This window comes from Falco biarmicus, chromosome 13, assembly GCF_023638135.1.
Source record: "Falco biarmicus isolate bFalBia1 chromosome 13, bFalBia1.pri, whole genome shotgun sequence".
Lineage (NCBI taxonomy): Eukaryota > Metazoa > Chordata > Aves > Falconiformes > Falconidae > Falco > Falco biarmicus.
The window spans coordinates 29,485,786-29,508,349 of record NC_079300.1 but is presented as its reverse complement, the minus strand read 5'-3'; the positions used below and the strand labels follow the sequence as shown (position 1 = coordinate 29,508,349).

General features: G+C 40.0%; 1 protein-coding gene across 11 annotated transcripts in view; it reads left to right on the top strand.

Annotated features, from left to right (window-relative positions):
- Positions 1 to 22,564, top strand: part of FARP2 (FERM, ARH/RhoGEF and pleckstrin domain protein 2) — an 81,310-nt gene that overhangs the window by 33,972 nt on the left and 24,774 nt on the right. For 9 of the 11 annotated variants that reach the window (XR_008825075.1, XM_056357875.1, XM_056357877.1 and 6 more), the window contains exons 8-13: positions 7,276 to 7,423; positions 8,801 to 8,896; positions 10,288 to 10,451; positions 10,592 to 10,660; positions 11,800 to 11,857; positions 12,570 to 12,810. Coding sequence is in view for 10 of the 11 variants with exons in the window: in XM_056357875.1 (XP_056213850.1) it covers positions 7,276 to 7,423; positions 8,801 to 8,896; positions 10,288 to 10,451; positions 10,592 to 10,660; positions 11,800 to 11,857; positions 12,570 to 12,810 (776 nt within the window). In the remaining variant the exon portion in view is untranslated. The remainder of the gene's footprint in view (positions 1 to 7,275; positions 7,424 to 8,800; positions 8,897 to 10,287; positions 10,452 to 10,591; positions 10,661 to 11,799; positions 11,858 to 12,569; positions 12,811 to 22,564) is intronic. The other 2 variants (XM_056357879.1, XM_056357876.1) reach the window with 1 other exon arrangement.

Sequence of the window (22,564 nt, the reverse complement as noted above, 5' to 3'; positions counted from 1 at the left end):
GAGATTCCAGAGTGTTACCTGCCATAATGCTCCTAACTTGTGCAGTTCTCAGAGTTGACAGGTTAAAGCAAGAGGTGTTCGATAAAATGGTGATAAGGGGCTGGATTTCACCCAACAGGTCTTTTCCTGTAGTTTTTGCGACCCTGCATATCAGGATTTAGCAATCTGAAGTGCTTCTATTAGTTGAGAATATCCACGTGTACAGTTTGTTGTTCATGGTTTTGCTTTAAGTCAAATACTGTATTAGAAACACAAATTTTCCTTTTGCTCTATGTGGGTAAACTCAGGAATTGTTGCTGATTAACTTTTAAGACAGAACAAGGATTTTTTTCAGAGCAGCATCTGTGTTTCAGGCGAAGACATGTCCTGTATTACTGCAAAATCAGTTCCTGAGAATTTCAATAATTAACTGTTTGCTTTTTATGATCACTCATTTTCAGTTGAAATTATTGGTATGATGGAAGTTCAGCTTTGTCGATTCTTGATGAAATCAGACGTTTGTTACTTTTTTTCTGCTTTTGAACCTTTGAGGTGCACATGGAAGTGATGAAGGAACAGACTAGATGTTGTTTAAGTATTTTGAAGTAACTTCGAAGTAAATTAAAATGTATGCTGGGATTCTTCACCTTGGTAGAAGGTAGCTGGAAGAGAGAAACCGTTAATTGCACAGAAATATTTCATTATTGTTCTCATGTCAAAAGAAAAATGCTGAAGCAAACAGGCAGTAACTTCAAAGCAAATTAAAAGAGGAGGAACAACATCCTTTTCTTACAGCTTGTAATGACTTTGTGAAACTTACTGCTGCAAGATGCTGTGGAGTCTAAAGCTACGAATGGCTTCATGATAGGTTTTTGATGACATCACACAGTATAGGCTGGTGGCTTTCAAATTTGTTATGAAATGTGTGATTTCTTAGATCTGGGATAAGAACATCCAGACCATGCACAGAACAGCCCTTTGTTAATCACGTGCATGGATCTGACTAAGTTGCTTCTGCTTGTGGGGAGTTTTCTTGGTTTACCTTGCTTGATAGAAAGGTTGTGACTGCCTTCTGGGGGAGTCAGGGACTGCATGGTGCAGTTGACATGCTGGAGGGAAGGGATGCCATCCATGGGGACGTTGACAGGCTGGAGAGGTGGGCCCGTCTGAACCTCATGGAGTCCAACAAGGCCAAGTGCAAGGTCCTGCACAGGGGTCGGGGCAATCCCAAACACAAATACAGGCTGGGTGGAGAATGGATTGGGAGCAGCCCTGAGAAGGGCTGGGGGTGCTGGTGGACAAGCAGCTCAGCATCACCCAGCCGTGTGCATTTGCATCCCCGAAAGCCAGCCGTGCCCTGGGCTGCATCCTCAGCAGCGTGGCCGGCGATTCTCCCCCTCTGCTCCGCTCTGGTGAGACCCCCCTGCAGCGCTGCGTCCAGCCCTGGGGCCCCCAGCACAGGAAGGGCACGGACCTGTTAGAGCAGGGCCAGAGGCTGTGGAGGGGATGAGGAGCCTGGAGCACCTCTCCTGCGGAGACAGGCTGGGAGAGCTGGGGCTGTTCAGCCTGGCGAAGAGGAGGCTGGGGCAGACGTGCTGGCAGCCATCCAGTACCTAAAGGGGCCTGCAAGAAAGCTGGGAGGGACACGCAATGACAGGACAAGGGGGAGCAGTTTGAAGCTGAAAGAGGGGAGATTCAGCGTAGCTATTAGGAAGAAATTCTTTGCTGAGAGGGCGGCGAGGCGCCGGCACAGGCTGCCCCGAGCAGCTGTGGGTGCCCCATCCCTGGCAGCGCCCAGGGCCAGGCTGGACGGGGCTGGGAGCAGCCTGGGCTGCTGGAAGGTGACCGTGGTCCCTCCTCTATGACATAATTTTATTAATCAGGTTTGGGCTTTTTTCAAACAAGTTACTTCTAATTGTACTTTACAGTAAGGAAAGCTTGTATTTTTGCCTGTCTGGAAGAAGTCAGAGGATGGTTAATGGGAAAATATTCCTTTCTTCATATGTCTACTTTTCATTAGTTTAATGAGGATTGCATCTAATATAGCCATATTATTAAAATGATTGCAAATCTTATTTTAAGGCCGTGTTTTAGATGTGTACATTGAAACCATGTTAAGATTAAAAGCTGAGGCATGTGATTAGAAAAAGTTAGGATCAAACGTTGGCAATACCCGAGTACCTTGGATGCATGTTTTAAATCCCCCTGTGCCTTTGGAAAAATTTTTGCTAGAGACATGTAACTTTGGAAGCACTGCAGTCCTAAAAATAGCTGTAACTTCCTTACACGTCTCTTCTCTCTTCCCTTACCCAGGCCACCCTTTTCCATTTTTAGTAGTTGTGAATGTCCTGTGCTTTCTCAGAGCGTAGACACATTTTTCCTCATTTCTGTTAGAAGAAGCAAGCAGGAGCATGGACCTTGGGCGTTTGTCTGCTTCCTGGCGAGTGCACAGTGCGGTTAAACAGACAAAATACTTCTCTCTTAGCATCCTTGTGTGTAAATATTTTTTTTTTTGGGGGGGGGTATTCTTATTTTTTATTTCCTTTGCTTGACCTTATTATTCCCCCACTTACCTTCAGCAGACTGATTCTGTCTTCCACTGATTGCTTTTGACAGGGACTTCTCATGTTAAACATAGCTTCTACGAAAAGAAACCCATTCCTAGCAGGATGGCTCATCTCCAGGTTGTTACTGCATCATCTTCTTTCTGCCTCTGTTTTCCTTCTTCTCAGCCCTTGCTTTGTCTTTGACACACTTACTTGTGTACCAGTTTACAGGGGGATTCTGTGTCATATCAAGGCGGGAGCATCGATTTGTCTTTCTCAGGCTGGACTTGCAGCAGGACGCGTTCTGGCACCGTGCGTGAGTTGGGGGAGCAGGACAATGTGTCTGCCTTTGCAGAGAGTGCTCAGTCTCTTTGAATGATGTAGAGTGTCTCCTCACGTTAGAAAGTTGTTGTTTGATTTTTATTTTTTATACATTTTTATTGCTTCACGGTAGCTATTAGAAGTGGTAGAAGAACATCAAGCTGAATAAAACAGAATCTGTGTGCCCAGTTCCATTCTGTATCAAAAGAAGAGAAAATATGTTGAGAATATTATATTCAGAAAGGTGGGAATTGAAAAATTTTCTATTAAATATCCGTTTTTTTTCATTCTGTTTTAAAAATACTTCCTTTTACTTCCACAGATATAGAAATACAGGTTTTGTATTTAACTTTGCAAGCGTAGTAACAATAAACAGGATGAGTTGCATTTTTGGTATATTATATTACTTAGTTGCTTCAGCAAGAGCCAGGATTAACTCTACTGACTTTATTTTTATAGTTTATATAAAAAAAAATTATTTTGAAGATCATGTATTGGTGGCGGTGCAGTTAAATGCTGGCACCCCGGGCACTTAACATGCAATGCTTACTGCCTTCCTGAAAGTAGAATGAATAGAGTACTTGCTGCGGGGTGAATGTAGTCCAGAATTAAACGTAGCATAATTTGCTTGCATTCAGATGGCTTTGGGTTTTTTTGTGTGTACATAAATCAGGAAGGAAATGGAAGGTTTGATAGATCTATATTTATGTTTACTGTTATGCCTCATGTTCTTTCACAGCTTGTTAGCCTAGTTGTCCATGATTTAAATTCTTCAAATTGTTTGTAAATTAGCAAAAAATATAGCTTGCTACAATATTGTTTAAATATATAGATTGTTTTTAATAATATCTACATATGCAGCGTTTTGACACTTCATGTTTAAGATTCTATTTTAGTCACTGGTTTTAAATGCTCTGTAAATCACCCAGCATTTAACAGCATTTATTTTGAATAGATTGCCCCGATTGCCACGTGAATATTGTAATACACTACCAGTATTTGCCTAGATGTATGTATGTACGGAACCTTTACACTAAAACATACTGTGTTGACAGCAGTTTTTGCTGGAAAATACGTGTATTAGATAGTCTGTTGTCCATTGACCTGGGGAAGATTAAGTAGATTTATCTGCTTAATGGATGAACAAAATTAGACCAGATTGTTTTCAGGCTGGTCTGTGCAGCTTAGTCTGCAGCAAACATCTTGAGGATAATTACTTTGAAACTTGCTTCTTGTTTGTAACTGTTTGTGGTGCAGCGTGAGCTGCCGGGCATCGCTCCTGGCTTTCCTCGTTCAAGGCCTCCTCCTTCCTTGGTAGCTGCAGGCAGGTTGTATGCATGAGAGCACTCTTAAAACTCTTGGGATTTTTTATTCACTGAGATGTGCTGTGCTTTGGATCACGTCTAATGGAACATAAAATAACTGTCAGTGGTTCTGCATCAGTTACACTGAACTGTTCATGAAGAATTTTTAGTACTACACAGCTCCAACTTTTTAGTTGCCATTTTATCCTAATCTTTGTTTCCCTTCTCTTCCAAACCCCCTTCCCAGCCTCCGGCAGCCTTAGCATCCTCAGCACCCTCTTTAAATGACAAAGCACCACTTTCATTCTTAATGTTGCTCTGTTCAGAAGAATTATAGCAGGAATTAGTGTGGGTGAGAGTTATACACAGTGCTTTCAGAGTGTAACTCAGGAAGCTGTGGCCAAAATTAATATTTATGATCTACCTTTTTGTCTTGTATAATAAACAGGAACTATGGGAGTTTAGCTATTTTGATGTAGTTAAGGAATCTATGAAAGAAATGCCAGTAATACTTAAAGCCGGTATAAAACCACTTATATTCCCTCATTACTCATTTCAGTAGGGGAGAAGAAATCTGCTTTACTAGTTTAAGCTCTTAGACATAACTAGTACATGTGGTGGTAACACTGGTCGACATGCAGCTACAAGACTATGTAGTTTGGCGTTTCTTTTATGTATTCCCTTTCTATATTACCTTTATATGTACACAGTCATATCGTACTGACATTTGAATATGGACTGAAGTTGTGAAGTTAGTAACTTCACTGAATCCCTGCTTTTCTTCAGTTGGCAAAATAAATTTTGAATTTCCAGTTGTAATGTTAAAGATTTTTTTTTTTTTTCATCTCCAGAATAAGGTAATAGAATACTGTTGAAATCCTGTTGTCAAATATATGTGTATTCAGGCTTACTTTGAGTGCATTTTTGTGTTTGTGTTAGCCTAAGGAGCATTTTACTAAGAATCAAAGAAGCATTGTTTCTTCTAACAACTTCAATTTTTAAAATGTTAACATATGAAATAAATTTCATTATTACACTCTCAATTGTAGAGAAAATTCCTACATGCAGTTAATATTACTGTTGTCATCCCCATTTCTGGTAAATTATATTCTCAATTTGTATTTAAAAGAAATCTAAATAAAAAGAAATCTAAAAGAAGGTTGTTTAATCTAAAACATGACTATAGGTAGGTAGAAGGAGGTATTTTTAAGGAGCATGCCTAGAAAGGCAAGTCAGGATAGCAGGACCATTTATTTAATACTGATGTGATTGGCACTACTATACATGAAAATGAATCATGCTACAAATAGTTTATCGTCTGTTTTAATGAAATTAAATACAGATTTATGCAAGGCAGGCCATTTCTTGGAAAACAGGATTTTAAAAATTTCTCTTTGTGTGTGCAGGAATCTAACCTGGTTTCAGCACTAGTTGGTTGTAAATAGAGTAATAATCAGTTTTTATCCCCTGTGTCTTCCTTGTACCGTTACGTTTATTCTAGTGAACTTGCACATTGTGAGAAGAATCCAATCAATGCAGTAGCATAGGTGGCTTGTGCTGTGCTTGCTTGGAAGGAATGTTTTTTATTTCTAGTCATTTTCATATGGAGACAAGGGGTCCCTTTATACAGCTGTGACTGAAGCAGTGTCACTGGTCCCAGTGCGCTGGCACCTCCTGTGCTGCTTTTGTTTCTGCGGAGTTAGCACAGAAGGGTCTCCTGCCTTAGCTAGTTCTCTTGGACTGTATTTATGTCTAAAATTGGGTGGTAGTGTTGTCTTGCAGTATGTTTTTAGTTCAGAGACTACCTTAGGTGACAGGCTTGTGCTTGTAACAAGGACTTTTTTACTTTGTAGTCTAATTGTGGCATGTTGAGAAGCAAGAAATTCTTCATTTCCACAGCAGCATTTGCTTGTTCTTGAAGTGTCGTAAACCCTATGTCAGGACCCCAGACCGTTAGAGACAGTTTTGACTTGTAGGAAAAAGGTCTTGTCAATACAAGTACCAGTGTTTCACTAGATCATCTCAAGGCTTGTGAAATTATATATTTTGGGTTGGTCCATATTTTGGGGTCTTGGACCTCACGTGTTTTGGTGGCATGACCGCCTTCTGTGTCCTGGGCAAGAGGTGTTTCAGGCACTGTACATCTCCTGCTCCATGGGCTTGCTGTCGTCTCTGCACTGGCGCTGCCATCTGAACCAGATGCACAGTCCATGGTCACCCCTCCTGTTCCTGAGAGCCAGCTGACAAATGCACTTTAATCTGCTAAACTCCCTCTCGTGGAGAAAAATGAGGGGGAAGGGGAAAAAACAAAAAAAAAAAACCCAAAAAACAAAACAACAACAACAAAAAAGACAGACAGATGATTCAGGACTGTTTTGTCATGCAGGAAAACAAAATGTCAATTGTTTGACTTGAGCAAACTTGCAGACTTCTGGTGAATTAAATGAAGGCTGAATCTGTGACTGGTGCATGCCAGAGTCTGTAACAGTTTCTGTATTGCTTGCTCGGATTTTATGCACACTCAGAAAGGAGGTGCTCCATGTGTGTACACCTTCCTCCTGTTTTCAAAGTCGTTTCAACAGAAAATGATACCTAATTTTTAAAATTCTTCTCCAGATCTCCTGGCAGGGAGGAAATAATAAAGCCAAAGACTAAGGGAATGCGTTGCACCCAACAGTACTAGCGTTAAGAATTCTGATGTAGCCCCAAAGCCCTACCTGGAATGGGTTATTCTGTTGCAATATTTACTTTGCTTCTGTTGTGCTGGCTGTGCAGCTCTTTCCTCTCTCGCTCTTACTAACGTGTATACCAGCAAGCAGAACAAGGAGCTCTGTGGACTGAATTCAAGTTTATTCAACTTCATTGTTTCTGAACTGAAATAGCTCTGAACTAGTTACCATTTATTTCAGTGCCTTTGTCTATGGAATGCGTTTTAGGTTGGTCATCTGCCATTGCATGTTGCTCCTATTACAAAAGTTTCAGTGTAATACTTAATCTGGAGTGAAACTGCCCGGCTGGGTAAGATAGCAATTTCTTATTTAGTGCCAGAGTTCAGACTTACATGTATTAGCCACGTTGGCAATATTGTAGAATCAGATTTTCCTTAAATTTCTTCCTCATTATAGGGGTCAAACTCCTGCTGAATCAGACTTTCAAGTGCTTGAAATTGCTCGGAAACTGGAGATGTATGGCATCAGATTTCACCTTGCATCTGACCGTGAGGGCACCAAAATTAATCTAGCTGTTTCACACATGGGTGTGCTGGTATTCCAGGTAAGGTGGGTAGGGCAGGCTGGGTACATGTGCCTGTCTTTCCATTAGCACATGCTGGGAGTAAGTCTCTGACATTAACTTCAGGTGTCTCTGCTTTTAAAATTTAGCACGTTTTTATGGTCAAGGGAGTGTCGCTTAAACCTCCAAAATACTGTTTGGTGCAGTTTGTCCTTGTTGGTGCAGAGAGAAGAGCATCAAAACCAACAGTGACAGGAAAGTAGAAGAGTTTTTGTTCTCTGCTTGAAAGTTATGTACGTGTTCAGAGAAAATCATCAATTCATTTGATACAGTCCTGGAATAGATCTGGAATCCTGGAATTTTTGTTCAGTTTCCCTTGTTCTGATGTTACAGTATATTTTTGCTGGGGTAATGCTTCTCTTAGCGTATAGAAGTGCTGTTTCATTGGAGTGATTGGACCAATTAGAATTACTACTTTTATCGTATTAAATAAGCAACTTGATGATCAGAGTTCTGTTTTTGAATGTGATCATATTGTTTTCCTCCCCCACAAAACACACAGGCAGCCAACCTACTGAAATATTTCCATTTAGGCACTTATTTGCCATTCATTTTGTGTGTTACCTGTCCTTTTCTTACGCTGGGGCAGCTTTTTTGGAGATGCATGGGCCACTGCAGTCCTGCAGTTCTCAGTTGTCCTCAGTAGCCTCTCAGCTCCTGAGGTTTCCATCATTTCAGCTCATTTGGGTCTTTCTCTTGAAGTACCATTTTTTTGTCTCCTGTTGCTTATAGGGGGTAACAGGAGAATTGCTGTGGTAGTGAGTGCTGGTGAGGTCCTTCCCTGAGGCTTCGGGAGTCAGTGGTATGGGGAGGGGAGGTCTGATGTGGGCCACTGGGGGGAAGGCAGAGCCTGGTTTTATCCTGGTTTTAGTCAAGTAAGCAGGCTTGTGAGCAAGAAGAGCTTGGCAGGTTTCTTCATGCGTGTGGCAATTACTCCTGAGTATACTGTACTGACTAGTTAGAAAAATCATCATGGAGGAGTGTGTCTAGAGTTCTGTCCAGAGAAAAAAGAAAGCATGTTAAATAAAATTAAACCCTTGTCTTGTTTTACTGCAAAGTATTCTTCATATCGATAGGGTTGACACTATTCCTTTCCCATCTGGTTTTCTAGATTTTCCATTCCTTTTTTGTAGTGTCTGCGCAGAGACAGACAGACGTTGCACGCTTCTAGCTATCCTTCTACTGAAAGTTAAAGCTGTTTAAGGGAATATTGTCACCAGAAATAAAAATCCAGCAGAATGGGTTGGAGGGATGGTGTGTGTGCACATGCATATGTCTATACACGCGCAACAGAATTTTGCTTGCTGCTCTTACTTCTGAAACTTTTGCCAACTTTTAACTGTTACCATTTTAATTCAGGGTAATACGAAAATCAATACCTTCAACTGGTCAAAGGTCCGTAAGCTAAGCTTCAAGAGGAAAAGATTCCTTATTAAACTCCACCCAGAGGTCTGTGTAAGTTTTACTGTAACAGTAGGCTGGTCAATGTTGAAAAAAATACGTATACTTAATTTTATTATGAAAAATTCTAGAGCTTGTAATTCTGTAAATCAGCTTCAGTATGGTAGGCTTGCCTTCATTACTCAAGTAAAAATCTTTCCTTTCTCACCCCTTGTCTGTTGTCTAGATTTTTAGGTTTTGTGTAACAGCCTGAGGTTACCCTTGACTTAGGCGTACACACATGTAAATCTAAGATACCAAAAAAAAGAAAAACCCCAAGAATTTGGTACATCCTTTCTCAGTACTTTTACTCTGAATAAAGTTACATTTAATAATTCCCTTGGATATAAATGGAGGTTAGCACTGTTATGAACTCTCTGATCTATTACCGCCAGAATGAACTAAGGTAACTTAGTTCATAATAAATCTCTGTTGTTTAGGTAAAAGCATGCTAGGAAGTGCTTTTGGCTGTAGCTCCTTAAAATAACACTACAGTACACTGCTGATACAAACAGTAATTGCTTTATGTGACTGTTCCCTCCAGGAACCTGTTGAATATGTGCTGCTTGAGTAAAAAAAATCTGGTAGAGTCCCTGGATTCAAATGAGAATAACCTGATACCCCTCAGGAAAGAATAGGTGGCTGAGATTATATTGTTGGAGCTTAATTTTACTTGTTTACTCTTGCTACAGCCTTATCTTTTCTGTATGTCTGTACAGCAGAAGTGTTATTTTTCGTGCATGGCTGTTCTACAGTAGATGTTTTTGATTGCAGATGTCATCAAAGTTGTTGCTTCCACACTGGCTGACTAGGTTACATTCAACGTAGGGTTGGTTTAAAAGGAGAGTGGGGAAATGTTTGGACATAATATTAGTTACGTGTATCATGGAAACCCGAAGCAGGACACACTGTCTGCATGTGTAGTAATGTGTCTCACAGAGACCCTCAGAAATTTCATGTGATCACTGTGAGATAGACAGCGTATTAGAGTACAGTTTATAGATGTATTAGATGCAGAGCCTAAATCTCAGGAAGTAAGACAAGCATCAGAACTTCTAAGGAGAAAGTCTTTTAAAATTACTACTGTTTCACTTAAATATTTTTATTTCCTTTCAAGTTACTAACTTTGTGATGCATATTTCTTAAAATGGATTATATTAAGCGTGTTTCTAAAGCCATTTAGAAAAAACATTTTTACAATGTCAAGGTAAGCAAATATTTTTGAAAGGTATTAAGTGATTTAAACTGCGTTCAGAATCGCTTCCATTGCTTTAAGACATATGAGAAGTGACAGCAAAATACTGCATCTCACTGGGGTCAGCCTTTTTGTTGGCACCTATTTGTACTTTCCTTTTCTCCTTCATGGCTGTTTTATGTGCTGCTTAACTTCTGTGTTTTGTTCCCAGGGTCCGTATCAAGATACGTTGGAGTTTCTTTTGGGAAGTAGGGATGAGTGTAAAAACTTCTGGAAAATCTGTGTTGAATATCACACGTTCTTTAGGCTCTTTGATCAGCCAAAGCCGAAGGCTAAAGCAGTGTTCTTCACCAGAGGGTCATCATTCAGATACAGGTGGGGAGAAACATAACAGGTTTTTTGAATTCCTCATATCTTAGAAAATGAGATCAAAAGGAAAAAGTATTCTAAAGTCGTTCCATCTGTAAGTCTCATCCACTGCGTTTTATAACTTTCATACTTTTGTGGCTTCGCAGTGGACGAACACAGAAGCAACTAGTGGATTATATTAAGGACAGTGGGATGAAGAAAACACCATATGAAAGGTAAGTTCAAATAATTTTGTAAGGTGAAATGTAGTTGAGACTTTCACGGTGCCCTTATTTCCTAAATTTCAGCGTATTTATTTAAAATACATGATACCTGGAGGGTGTGGTCACTTGTTGACTTCTCAGTTACTAAGGTCTACCTGAAATCTAAGGTAGCGGAACTAAGTCTAAAAAATTTATAATTTTGTGATGATTTAAGAAGATTAGGAAAGTTTCAGTGTTGCATTTTAATGTCCGTGGACAGTGTGAGACTTGGCCATCGTAAAGTTCATATGTTTTGAAGATTCACTGATACTAGGTGAGGACTTGTCCTTATGTCACTAAGCTATGTAAGTAGCCAGTGGCAGAGCACATCATCGAACTTGGGATCTGCAGGTTTGAAACTGTGACCTTAAATACTCGTCTACTTCTAAACATATAAATAAATTAACGATGTGCGCTTTCATTATAAAATTGTCACTTACTTGACTACAAAGCCATCCTGTCTTTGTGTGGGAAATGCCTCATAGTCTTTAATCTGAAAGATTATAGAAATTTAATAGGAATGCTAAAAAAATAACAATAAAAAAGTTTGCGTTAAACTACTATTTTTTCATGTTTTGGACTCCAGTTGAGCTCCTTTTCTATATGGAAGATTGATTTTTCTAGTAAATCATTGACATAGAATGAGTCTAGCCACAAGTGTGATGCAGGAGGCTTTTTGGGAGTAACATGTAGAATTTTATATGCCATAAATTACACGGTTGACTGAACTGTAAGTTGTTCTTAAAATTGTTACAGATTAACTCATTCTGTTTTTGAGGCCATTTGTTTGTAGATGTTTATATTGATGACAAAGGAAGAAGTTAAACTAGGCGTGCTATTTAGTCTAGTCTTCTGCCCCAAGTTGCTCTTGAATACTTCAGTGGTATGAATCAGCTGGATCTTGTTTTATTCTGTTTTCTGTACATTTCTTACCTCTCTGTTGTTTAATTTACAACTCTTGTGACTTTAAATCTTGAACTAGTTATTAGCAAAACACGATAAAATACAGCTTGAGATGTTTCTGCTGGCTACTAGAATGGAAATAGCTGAATGGGGAAGGGAGAAGTCTGATTCGTGTCTTGGATCCTCACAGAATGCTCTCTGTTCTGCAGGAGGCACAGCAAGGTCAGAGCGTCCACTCGTGCTTCGAACACAGACATGCCAAAGCAGGTCAGTTCTGCGGCCCCCTCTATCGCAGTCAGGGAGGCTGACAAACAGCTTTCTGAGATGACAGTGAAAGAAAGGTGATCCAAGTCAACTGTTTGTCCGGTATTGCTTTCACTGTTTGACCTTTGTACCTGATGCACATTTTTAATTCTTTCTGTGCCTGCTATCAGTTTTGATAGTTGTAGCCAATGGAGTGTAAAGTGAGTAGTATTTTCCTTTTCAGAGTTCAGCCAAACTGAAAAGAAAATGTCGTACTTTCTAGTATGTTACTATTTCAGAGTATTAGTTTGTCTTCAGATGCTATCTGACTGCTTTCTGTGGAAGTCCTGAGTTTATTGTATATATGCCTCCTACAATCAGTGGCAAGAAACAAGTGTTTCACTGAATACACTTGCTTTGTGTGGGAGGTTAAGGAAGCATCACAGGATTTCACTGTCATTGTTTTGTGTTACTTTCCATTGGGGATGCCTTTTCAGCAGAAGCTATAAAATACATGGATTTAGTTTTCTGTCCAGTTACCAGAAATCAACAAAAAAGATCTTGCCTCTGACTGGGGCTGCTGGATCGATTTATGTATACAGTGTTTTATTTACTGTTAAGTGAGGTCTTTTGAAGCACCTATTCCTTCTGCATCAGGAACTAGATATTGCATTTGTTTTTATGTATTATAAAAATCTTTTTATCTCTTGTGTTTTTACTTTTTTTTTTCTCTTAGAGTGTCCCATTCACTGAGGGCTTGAGAACCCCAGGGTCTCCTGCCTCAGCAGCTGCCCCCTTCCACTCAGTTCACGCATCGGCCATTCCTACTCCCATCCTGCCCATCTTTGCAGAAACCAGCCCTTCCTCTGTGGACCCCCGAGCGCCATACACAAGGAATCCAGAAAAAAACACTGCAGTGCCAGCAGAAGAAGCAGGGAGGAAACTGATGCAGCAGCCTGGATCTCCCATGCTCCAAGGTGTTGGGTTTGGTAGTGTTGCAGGAAACTGTACCCCTGCTTGTCCTGTTGTTGAGAGTGGTTGCAGTCTAGATCTAGATGTAGAGAGGAGGAGTAAGGAGTGCAGGGTTGCTGTTTATAAAAATGACAATGATGAGGATGACTTTACCACAGGTGGTTTTGTTGCTGAACGAGAGCATCAGTACGGCAGTCGGGGTGCCCCTCTTTTCACATTGGCAAATTCACAGTTACAGGTTTCAGAGGAATTTATTGACGATGACCCAGCAGAAATTTCCTTTTTTGCTGGGGGCTCTGAGGCATTTTCCTATGTGTACAGTGGTTTAGAGTTAAAGGGCTCTGATTTTTCTAAGCACGTGTCAGAGTCTCCTGGCTTAACTACAGATGCCCTTCAGCAAAATACAGTCTCTTCTCAGTCAAGTCCTGACAGGTACTCAACTGAAGCAGTAGATATGAATATGGAAGATGAATTTGAATTTGAAGAAGGGAGTGATTTCAATGGCAATGAGAGACCATCTGATACCTCGGAGCTGTTTGAGGTGAAGGCCCAAGCAAGCAGAATGCAAAGCCTCCTGAGCCCTTCTGAAACGAGTTCACTCATCAACAACCGCTCTGAGAGCAGCTCCCTCAATAATTTGCCACTGAACGGTACGTCCTCCCTGCACACATACAGCTCCGCGAACCATTCAGAGGCCAGTTCCATGGTGAACTTCCCTGCCTACTCAGTCCGCTCTGAGTCCAGCTCAGCCTTTCAGTTCACAGACATTATTGACCAGCTGGAACAGCTGAGTTACCCACCTACCACCACGGAAGACTCCAGCAGCACAGACACAGACTCCTGGGACTCTGAAACGGCTGCACCACTGGATGTAAACCTTTTCTTTAGTAACCCTTTTGCTCAAGCCACCGGTGATAATGTTGCTTTTGACTTTCAGAATAATTTAAAAAATCTCACACAGGAAGACTGGACAGAGAAGTCACATGTCAACTGATTGATTCATGATTTTTGTGGTGGTTCGCTCTGCTGTTCAGGCTTAGAAGCCAAAAGGGTGTGATATCAGTCACTTTTAGCAAGAAAACCCTAATACATTGGCTGGATTTTAAATTACATAATGTAGTTGATTTTTAAAAAAAAATTTTTCATGTACCTCTTCAGTTTCCTTCAAAGCATCCTAGCTTTGGTGCTGCATTATGTGCATCACGCTGCATCCAGGATGTGTTATAATAGACTACAACTGCAAAATACTGCATTTAGGGAAAACCACTGCTTTCAGAGGAATTATCATCAGCTGGCTCATGCAGACATCACAAATTACAGTATATTGAAGGATTTCTTCGGCTGTAATGTGTCTCTAAGAGCCTGATACAGTATGCTGTTCAGTCAACACCCAAATGCAACAGTCACTTTTGCACATGCTTGCTAACAAGCAGCTGCATCCAGTAAATCAGCTGTTTTCCTGCCCTGCAGGAAGAGTCCTCATTTTGTTGGTGGGTTTTTTCAACAATCAAAAAAATGGACAATCTTCAACTATGAAGGAAGGTTTTACAATGTCAACCTATGCAACGCATCTGTGGTATACTTCGAAGAATAGCCTGCGTGGTAGTTTAAAATGGGGGATGTGTACACAATCAAAATAGCAGTCACCAAAACTTCTTGTGAAGACAATCATTGTATTTTCTAACTTCAAAGTGCTTTCAGCAGTCCAGCAACAAACAAGTACCCTTTGCTTCACAGCAGTTTGCAGAGATACGCGTAGACTACAAAAGCACTTAATCTCCATTACATTTTGTCTCACCTTTTTCTTTAATCACTCTGCATAAAAATGCTTACAAATGAATTCATAAAAGTGTTCTTTTTCTGTGGAAGACAGGTAGTGGTAAACCCAGTGATGGCTTTAAATTTTTCTTGAAAATATGGGCTATGTTCAGAAAAATACCGTAGTCTTTCTGAGAAATTGAGATGTTAGGAGGAGTGAATACCATAGGCTTTTATAAATCTTTTTTTTAGGTGACATTGATGTGAGGCTTGATCTGTAAGTTTGAAAGCGTAAATTGAAAAGACAGTTACTGAACTGATCACATATAATTTAGCAACATTTATTGAGGTGAAACAGTAAAAGTTATGAAACATCCTTCCTGTCTGCCGGTCTGATGGATTGAGGGGGTCGGATTCTGAGCTTCAGCTCGTAATAGCATTTTTTTTAAGTATTCTACTTCGTGCAAGCAAGAATGTGAGGTGTGTTAATACCTGACCAAAACCTTGTGATGGAAGGCATCATCTCCTTCAACCATCTGGTTTTGGGGTTCCCTGTGGCCCGGTTTTCAGTCCTTTGCAGAGAGGGTGCTAATACAATTGACGCCTCCAAAATAAGCAGCTTACAGTTACAAGCAGAACTTCATGCTTGATGTTATTATATCAATTTTCTTAAATGTGGTCTTGTTACATCATTAAAAGACCTTCATTCTTTATTCAAACGTTTAAAAAATACTGCTATTTCTTAAAGTTCTGATAACTAAAACTTCCAGGGATTTCTTCTCAATGTATGGTAGAACACAAGGAGATGAAACCTCCTTTAGTCACCCATTTCTTCCAGCTGAGTTTTTGCCAAGGTATGATTATTTCCAGCACTTGCTTTTGTGTTGTGGTTACTGTGTTTGAGTGGAATCACTGTTGTTCCATGAGAAACCTGTTGCCTTTGTCAGTGGCACAGAAAATGAAAGCACATTTATAACAAAGTGTTAGTTTGGACCTATAGGAACGTGCAGCAGTATGATTGCTCTTTTTTTGTTTGCAAGTGCTATACAGTTTTGTTTGGGGTTGGTTTTTATTTTTCCCTTCTGTTGAATGTGTGCTCTGGCTCATTGTGTGACCTTATTCATACCTGTGGAGATGATGTCATGGATGGGTAATGTGACATTTCTAAATAGGCCCTTGGAGGAGGTCTTCAGTTGTGTCCCCAGCTGGTGCCTTTAAGTATGTTTTTAGGTGGTTTGTCCGATTTCCTTCCCACAACTAACTACATTATGTAACTTGAAAAAGAAAAACAAAAAAGATGGAACTGTCTGCAAAGTCTCTTACAGGTGGTAGTCAGGGACAAAATGTAGATAAAGATTTAGAGAAAGGCTGTTAATTTCTTTGATTTTTTTTTTTTTAAAAGAATCAGGATTTAGCTGTTTACATATAACTGTGTTTGCCTCCATTTCATGCTCTGTGCCTCAGTTGTAGGCATTCTCTCTAAATGTGTTAGAACTGCTTAATATGGGAATAAATCCAATTAAATTCTCTAGGTTTTCAAGAGATCTTAGGAAAAAGCTTCCTGTATTTTCAATTAAACAACTTGGCAGTCCTGAGAGAAGGCCTGCCAATATATTTGCTTGCACTGCAGTTAATTTGGAAGGGTATCTTCGGTGTTTTTCTTGTGTTTTGCAACTGTGCAGATCTTTTATTGGCAATTTTAAATCTCAGGGATTTTTTTTTTTTTTTTTTGGAAAAGTAGTAAGGTTCTTAATGTAATGCCCCTTTTGTTTTCTAAGGGAATGGGAGTGGCTAGCATCTTGGTCATTTAGCTTAGAACAACCTGGATCCACAGGCGAGGATGGGGTGAGGGGAGCTTTGACCTGGGTTTGGAGCTGTTCAGATGAAGGTTTTAGTTCCAGATGTCACCAGCATCAGTGATCTTTCATGCCATCTGACCGCTCTCTATACCTGCTTTTGGGATGTTTGTGCAAAGGCGATGCTGGTCAACACAAGCCAGTATCCCGTGCTTGGACTGCACGCCGAGGCGTACCTGCAGGCTGTGTGAGCATTCAGTGCTGCTGCCTGCGAGTTAGACCCTTGCTGTTGCTAACTGATAGCATATAGCCGTTGTGGTTTCTTCCTGGGCCTTTCTGATTTTCAAAGCTGTACAGCTTCTGAGGATATAGTTGCAGGCTTAGCTCTGTTGTTTTACTTGTTTCCCGGATAGGCACAAAAGAGAGGAAAATTTACTTCCTAAGTAGAGGTTTTATTATAGCAAGACAGCTGTGGGAAAAGGTTCTTCCTAATTTCTTCCAGAGGGATAAGTTCAGATTCACTTTCAAGTAGAGATGGAGAGAGAACAGCCTGCCTTCAAGGGAACAGGGTGGCTCAGTGCTTTGCAATGACCAGTTGTGAGTTATTTTAGTGCAGCGGAGCCATGCCAGGCATCCTTTTCTCTCCAGCTGTCTTCTCAGGTGGCAGCAGAAGGTGAGAAAAGGAAGGACTTTCTGTTCTTTGTCCCTATTGTTTGTCTTTGGCTAGTGTAAGGGAACTGGTGAACGTCGTGCAGTGTGGTTAATGTCCCAAGTGGCAGCGATGCTGCTAAGCTTTCAGTGTTACTTCTTGTGGTTTGCTTTGTTTTCTTTTTGCCATGTTGATATTATTAAAACTTAGTTCCTGGTACTGATTTCTGGTTTTTTTTTTTTTCCTGAGCACACAAGTTTTCTTTTCAAGAAGGCAAGTAGTACACTGGCAGGTGTGGAGTTGGTGCCAGCCACCTAATAGAGAGAGCTGGGACCCTGGCAGAGCCCGAGCAGTGAAAACTGCTGTGGGAGTTGCATGGCATCAACAAGTGGGGAGGTTACATAGGAAAAATCAGAAGGTCTTTGTTGAGTGTCCTGTGCATGCTCGCCTTGAGAAGAGAGCATTTGAGGAGGAGCTGTGCTAGGAGCAGATGAAAGCCTAGGTGCATGCCTTCACTTAATTGTGCCAAGTGAGTGATTGTCCTCTCCTCCCCCCGAAACTCTCATTTCTGCAGGTACGTTCTTTCACATTTGCTTTCTGCCCCCCATCTGAGGGAGACTGGGGGGGGGGGGGGGGGGGGGGGGCAGGCATGTATAGGTACTTACATTTCTAGTTGACAAACACACTTTAGTGCTGAGTTTTTCCAGTATGGAGAACCACTGGGGTTTCCAGGCTTGTTCTCCTGCGCCAGACTGTATGTCCGTCCATCAGCTGTTGCAGTGACAGCTCAGCAAAGGGAGCGTGCCAGAGCCATTGTTCCTGCTCCTCGGTGACTTAGGGCTGTTCTCCATCCTTCAGATTCTCTGTTTTCTTATTTTAGCAAATACATGCAGCCATAGAAAGCATGTCAATATTAGTCACTTTTCAGAATGAGTTAGGCTGATGGCTTTAGCTCTCTTGTGGTACTTAACTTGCATGTTGCAGTGCGACTAAAAGACACTAAGAAATGTGTGTCTTGAGTGGGCAATTTAATCTGCACCTGTAGTCCTCTGTGTATACTTAAAACTTTTTTTTGCTTAAACACATTTATTAAATGTAAAGCACTACAATGGAACATTTTTGATCTTTGTGTATTGCAGTTAGCGGAAGTTTTAATTTGCACAAAACATGGGTCATAGAATATTCTCTGACCTATCCACCACCCAGTTAAACTTTGGTAGACTTTACTAGCCTGTGTTATCTATTGAGTATAGACTCTGTAATTTTAAAGTACTCACTCATTATTAAAGTAATATGTGCTGTATATTTCCCAAGACTTACCATATTTTGTCTTAAGATGGAATAGGGCGCTATATTGATCTGCTCTCAACTTTCACTTTAATTTCCAGTGAATATCGGAGTTGCTGGATAATATCAAGTATTAATCTCCTTATATTTGTGTTGTGGTCATAGGTGATTTTAAGAGATTTTTTTTTTTTTTTTTTTTTTGGTTGGTGGCTTGGTTTTGGTTTGGTGGTGGTGGTTTTTTTTGGGGGGGGTTGGTGGTGATAGTTTTTGTTTAGTTGTAGGTCTTGATAAAGGTAAGATTTAATGGAGACACTAATAAAAGTCATTATAATTTTATGCTTTTTGGTGCAAACCTGTCGGTAAGTCATTCCCATTATTGTCATTTTACAAAAAGCCCTAAGGCATAATTATCTGGTATTGATTGAATGAATGAGCATACGATACAATTTTGATTATGTTCCTTTAGTTTTTAGTAATCTTACATCATACTTGTCACAAATTCTGTGTGTATATGTATGGGTATACATATACGTTCTCTATATGAATACGGGGAGACTTCACAGTTCCAAACATCATATAATCCACTTAATTTATTATCTGCTCATGGGCTGTTGTAGGATTAGTCCACCAGGTGAGCTGTAGCTTTGCAGGTTTCAAATTTGGAGCATGGTTAGTTGAACCTGGGTTGTGGGAAGGTGTTGCTGTAAATTTTGTGAAGTCACAATATTCTGCTGTTGCTTGAACACACAAGGCTCAGACGGTAGCCGAGAGTGCACCTTGCAACAGCCCTGCGGAGCGGTAAGAAACACAAAACGCCCATTTATCAATACATACAGGGGTGTGCGTGCCTTGGTTAGGGTGTCTCCCCAGTTAAATAGGTGCTACTTTTTTTCAGGAAAAAATTATGTTAAGTAAACAGAGGGCTGGATTTTCTTAATTGATCTCTTGAACTTTATCTTTTATACAGTGAATGTTTTATCAAATTTTATGTTGGGATTTTTAATATCTTTGTTTCTGTTCAGATTGCCGGTTATGAACATACAGATTTGTACTGTTTTCATAATTTTAATTGTTTATGCAATAAAATAAGGAAAACTTTGATCTAAATGACAACGTGGGCTTTTTAGCTTTATTTTTCATTACCCTTGTGTTTGAAATAGAATAAATATTTGTTCTCCTAGCCAAGGCATCTTAGAGTTTTATTACTGGATTTCTCCAGGCAGATTTCTTCCTGTACCCTTTTGTTGAAAGTAGAGCACAGCTGGGGCAAGTACTGGGATGTGATGGTGTGGGGGTTTTTGTATCTTATGCTTGGCATGCAAATGGGGCTAGGAATTACGTTTCTTGTGGAGACTTTTTTTTTAAATTGGGTATGTCCCTCGAACTCGCTCCTGTATATTTGTTTTTGTTAGAAGCCCGTCCTTTGTTGAAGATACAGGGTATGGAGGCAATTGCATGTTTTCTAGGTTGAAAGTTCTCCTTCAGGAGTCTGTGAGAAATTAATGGGTAAATCCTTTGAATCATGTAAACATTTGCTTAAAAAAAGTCAGTAGTACCTGCATAAGTAAACAACAAGTTTCTGGGCTAGTTTGAATTGACTTTTTTAAAACAATTTTCTCCATCTTATGTTTGTTGAGTTATAAAACAATGAAAGCACCCGCTCCAAAAAACTTCGCTTTGCAGTAAGGAGGAATTATTGGGCAGTATTGACTGACTTTTGAATATCAAGAGATTTTAGAACATAGCATGTTTTATCTCTTTATTACAGGGGTTGAATTTGATTGACTTTAATTGGTTTTGTTACAAAGTTAAACCAATTTTATATAGACTTCAGGAAAATACGTACCTGATGTAAATAAATAAGCGGTTTACATTGAAACACCCTGCCCATTCGTTTCAACAGTGCTGAAGAGTGGTTTGTGTAAAGCCGTAGTTTGAGCACAGACAGATCAAAGCTGTCAATGCAGCATAAAGAGATTTCTGTTTAATGCCATGACAGTATAAAAGTTTACAATCTGCAGTCTATAACAACAGATACATACTATTTTTGCCTGCAAATAGCATAGCCTTTATAAGGCAAGGAAGACTGCAAAAGAAGGATGACAGTGTCAGATCCTGGATGTAACTAAAACCAGGACCAAAGCTTAGGACTCTCCTACAGTATCACGTGTGGGTGTTAACTGCACAGGTACATAGGGCTTCACTGGGGCGTGTGCTAAGTGCTATAAACATGCTTTAATGTGATCTGTACTCATTTGAGGATATAAGAGATCTTTGAATTTGAAGTCTCTTAGATAATTGCTTCAGGTTCTTAGATAAGTATTTTTTTCCCCGAGATTCTCTGTCTCTTAACTATCTGTCATTATTTGAAATGGAAGATTGGCAGGAGAAAATGTTTTAGTTGTGATATTTTGAAACAAGGAAGATAAGGGATAATCAGGATTTCAGGTGTGCGTTAGCCTGCAGAACATTTTCACTCTAGAAATAATAATTTGGTCTATGCATGCGATGGGTTCAGCAGGGCACTGTGCAGGAAGGGGCTCTGAGCAGGCTCCTGTCATCTTTTGGTCAGCTGCTGCAGGGCTTTAGAATGAGAAGAATCTCATCTGTTGGAAGTAGTAGTAATAATAATAAAGTTGCTCTTTAAAGGGAATCAACCAGGAAATGCAAGAGGCGCTCCCTTCTAATAAGGAGTCAAATTGCTAACGGTTGAATCTCACATAGCTTTTGGTACATCCAATAATGCTTATTATCGTTATCAGGATACTATTTTTGTTGTCTGTCTTTGGCTTTAAGCATTCAAGCATAAAGCTTACAGAACCAGTACTTGCGTTTTATTTTTGTGAAGCTTTGCACTTAATATCTGGCTTTCTGTGTAGAGGTTGAATTTAGATTGAAGAGTGGAAATATCCTCTGAAAAAAATAACTGAGAAGTGATGCCAAAAGCTTATTATCTTATTACACCTGTTGTTTCAGTGTAAAGCAAATGAAGTCCATATTAATATAATTAGCAAAACCTGTATTCTGATAAACTGCTGTAGCCCCTTAGTGGGAGCTTTTACCATTTAAAAATTATATTAATCTGAGAGGAAAGCCCACAGAGCTGTAAGCTTCTCTTTTTTTCTGAAACAACAGATAGCCAGTGATCTTAGTAATGTGTGACAGGTCCTAGATTTGATATTTCAGATCTGAAAATGAGACTCTCATCTCTTCAGTTAGCGTCACCATTGCCGCAGTGATTTATTTTTTTTTAGTCCATATTCTGCCTCGGACCTGGACCTGTTCCTGCTGGAGCTGAATGTTTCCTGCAGACCAGAATTTTTGCAAAAGAAACAGGATTTTGCTTTGCACTTCTAAAGGTATACAGTACTGGCAAGGGGATGGTGGGGGAAAGGCAGTGTTTTTTTCTGAAATGTCAGCTGACATGCGTCTGAAGGCACACAGGAAAATGAGTTTGGGTTTAGCATGTCAGTTCCCAGACAGCTTTTAAAATTAAAGCTGCAATTGACACTCAAATGCACAATTTTAAGTCCCCCCTCCCCCTTCCCTTTTGTGAGAGTTCAAAGGCATGAAGTATCTTCTTCCTTAACTGTTTTATGAGTATGGTTCAATTTACCTTGGTTTATAACCACACACACACAAAGGTCTTAATATATGTATGGACATCTAGTAGTTTATTAGAGTGAAGGTATCACATGAGTGGTTTCAGACAACAGAAATTTAGAGGCCTCTGAAGATTCACATAAAAATCAGTGTTATGATTAAAAAAGTAATCTAGTAGGTGGTTCTCCTTGTACTCATTTTTATTCCTTTTTGCAGAAAATAGTCGTAATTTTTCATGTATCAGTTTCTTTTTACTCTCAAAGCTTGATCGGGAAGGTGGTTTCATCTGTCTGGCATGTCTCCTCCTCCTCCCCCTGCTGTGGGGCAAAAATGGTTTACGCTAATATAGTAAATGACAAGTCAGATTTAAAACCTGGCTGCTGTGTGTTTTCTTCCTTGCTTTTTCTGGCATTGTTGATTGACCTCAGGTGATAGTTTTCTGAAATTTTCCTTTGCTACCCGCATCTCTGAAGTTTGCAAGGGTTAAAGAAACGTGTTCCCTGTGAAATGCCTAACAGGTTAGAGATGATCTCCGCTGTATTTCTATTAGCAAGGCAAATAAGAATGGATTTTGGATATTGGGTGCTAAACAGGTGTATCGAGGGGGGAAAAAAGAAAACAATTGTATGTTAACCATGATAATGTCAGTGAGAGGGATGGGATTCA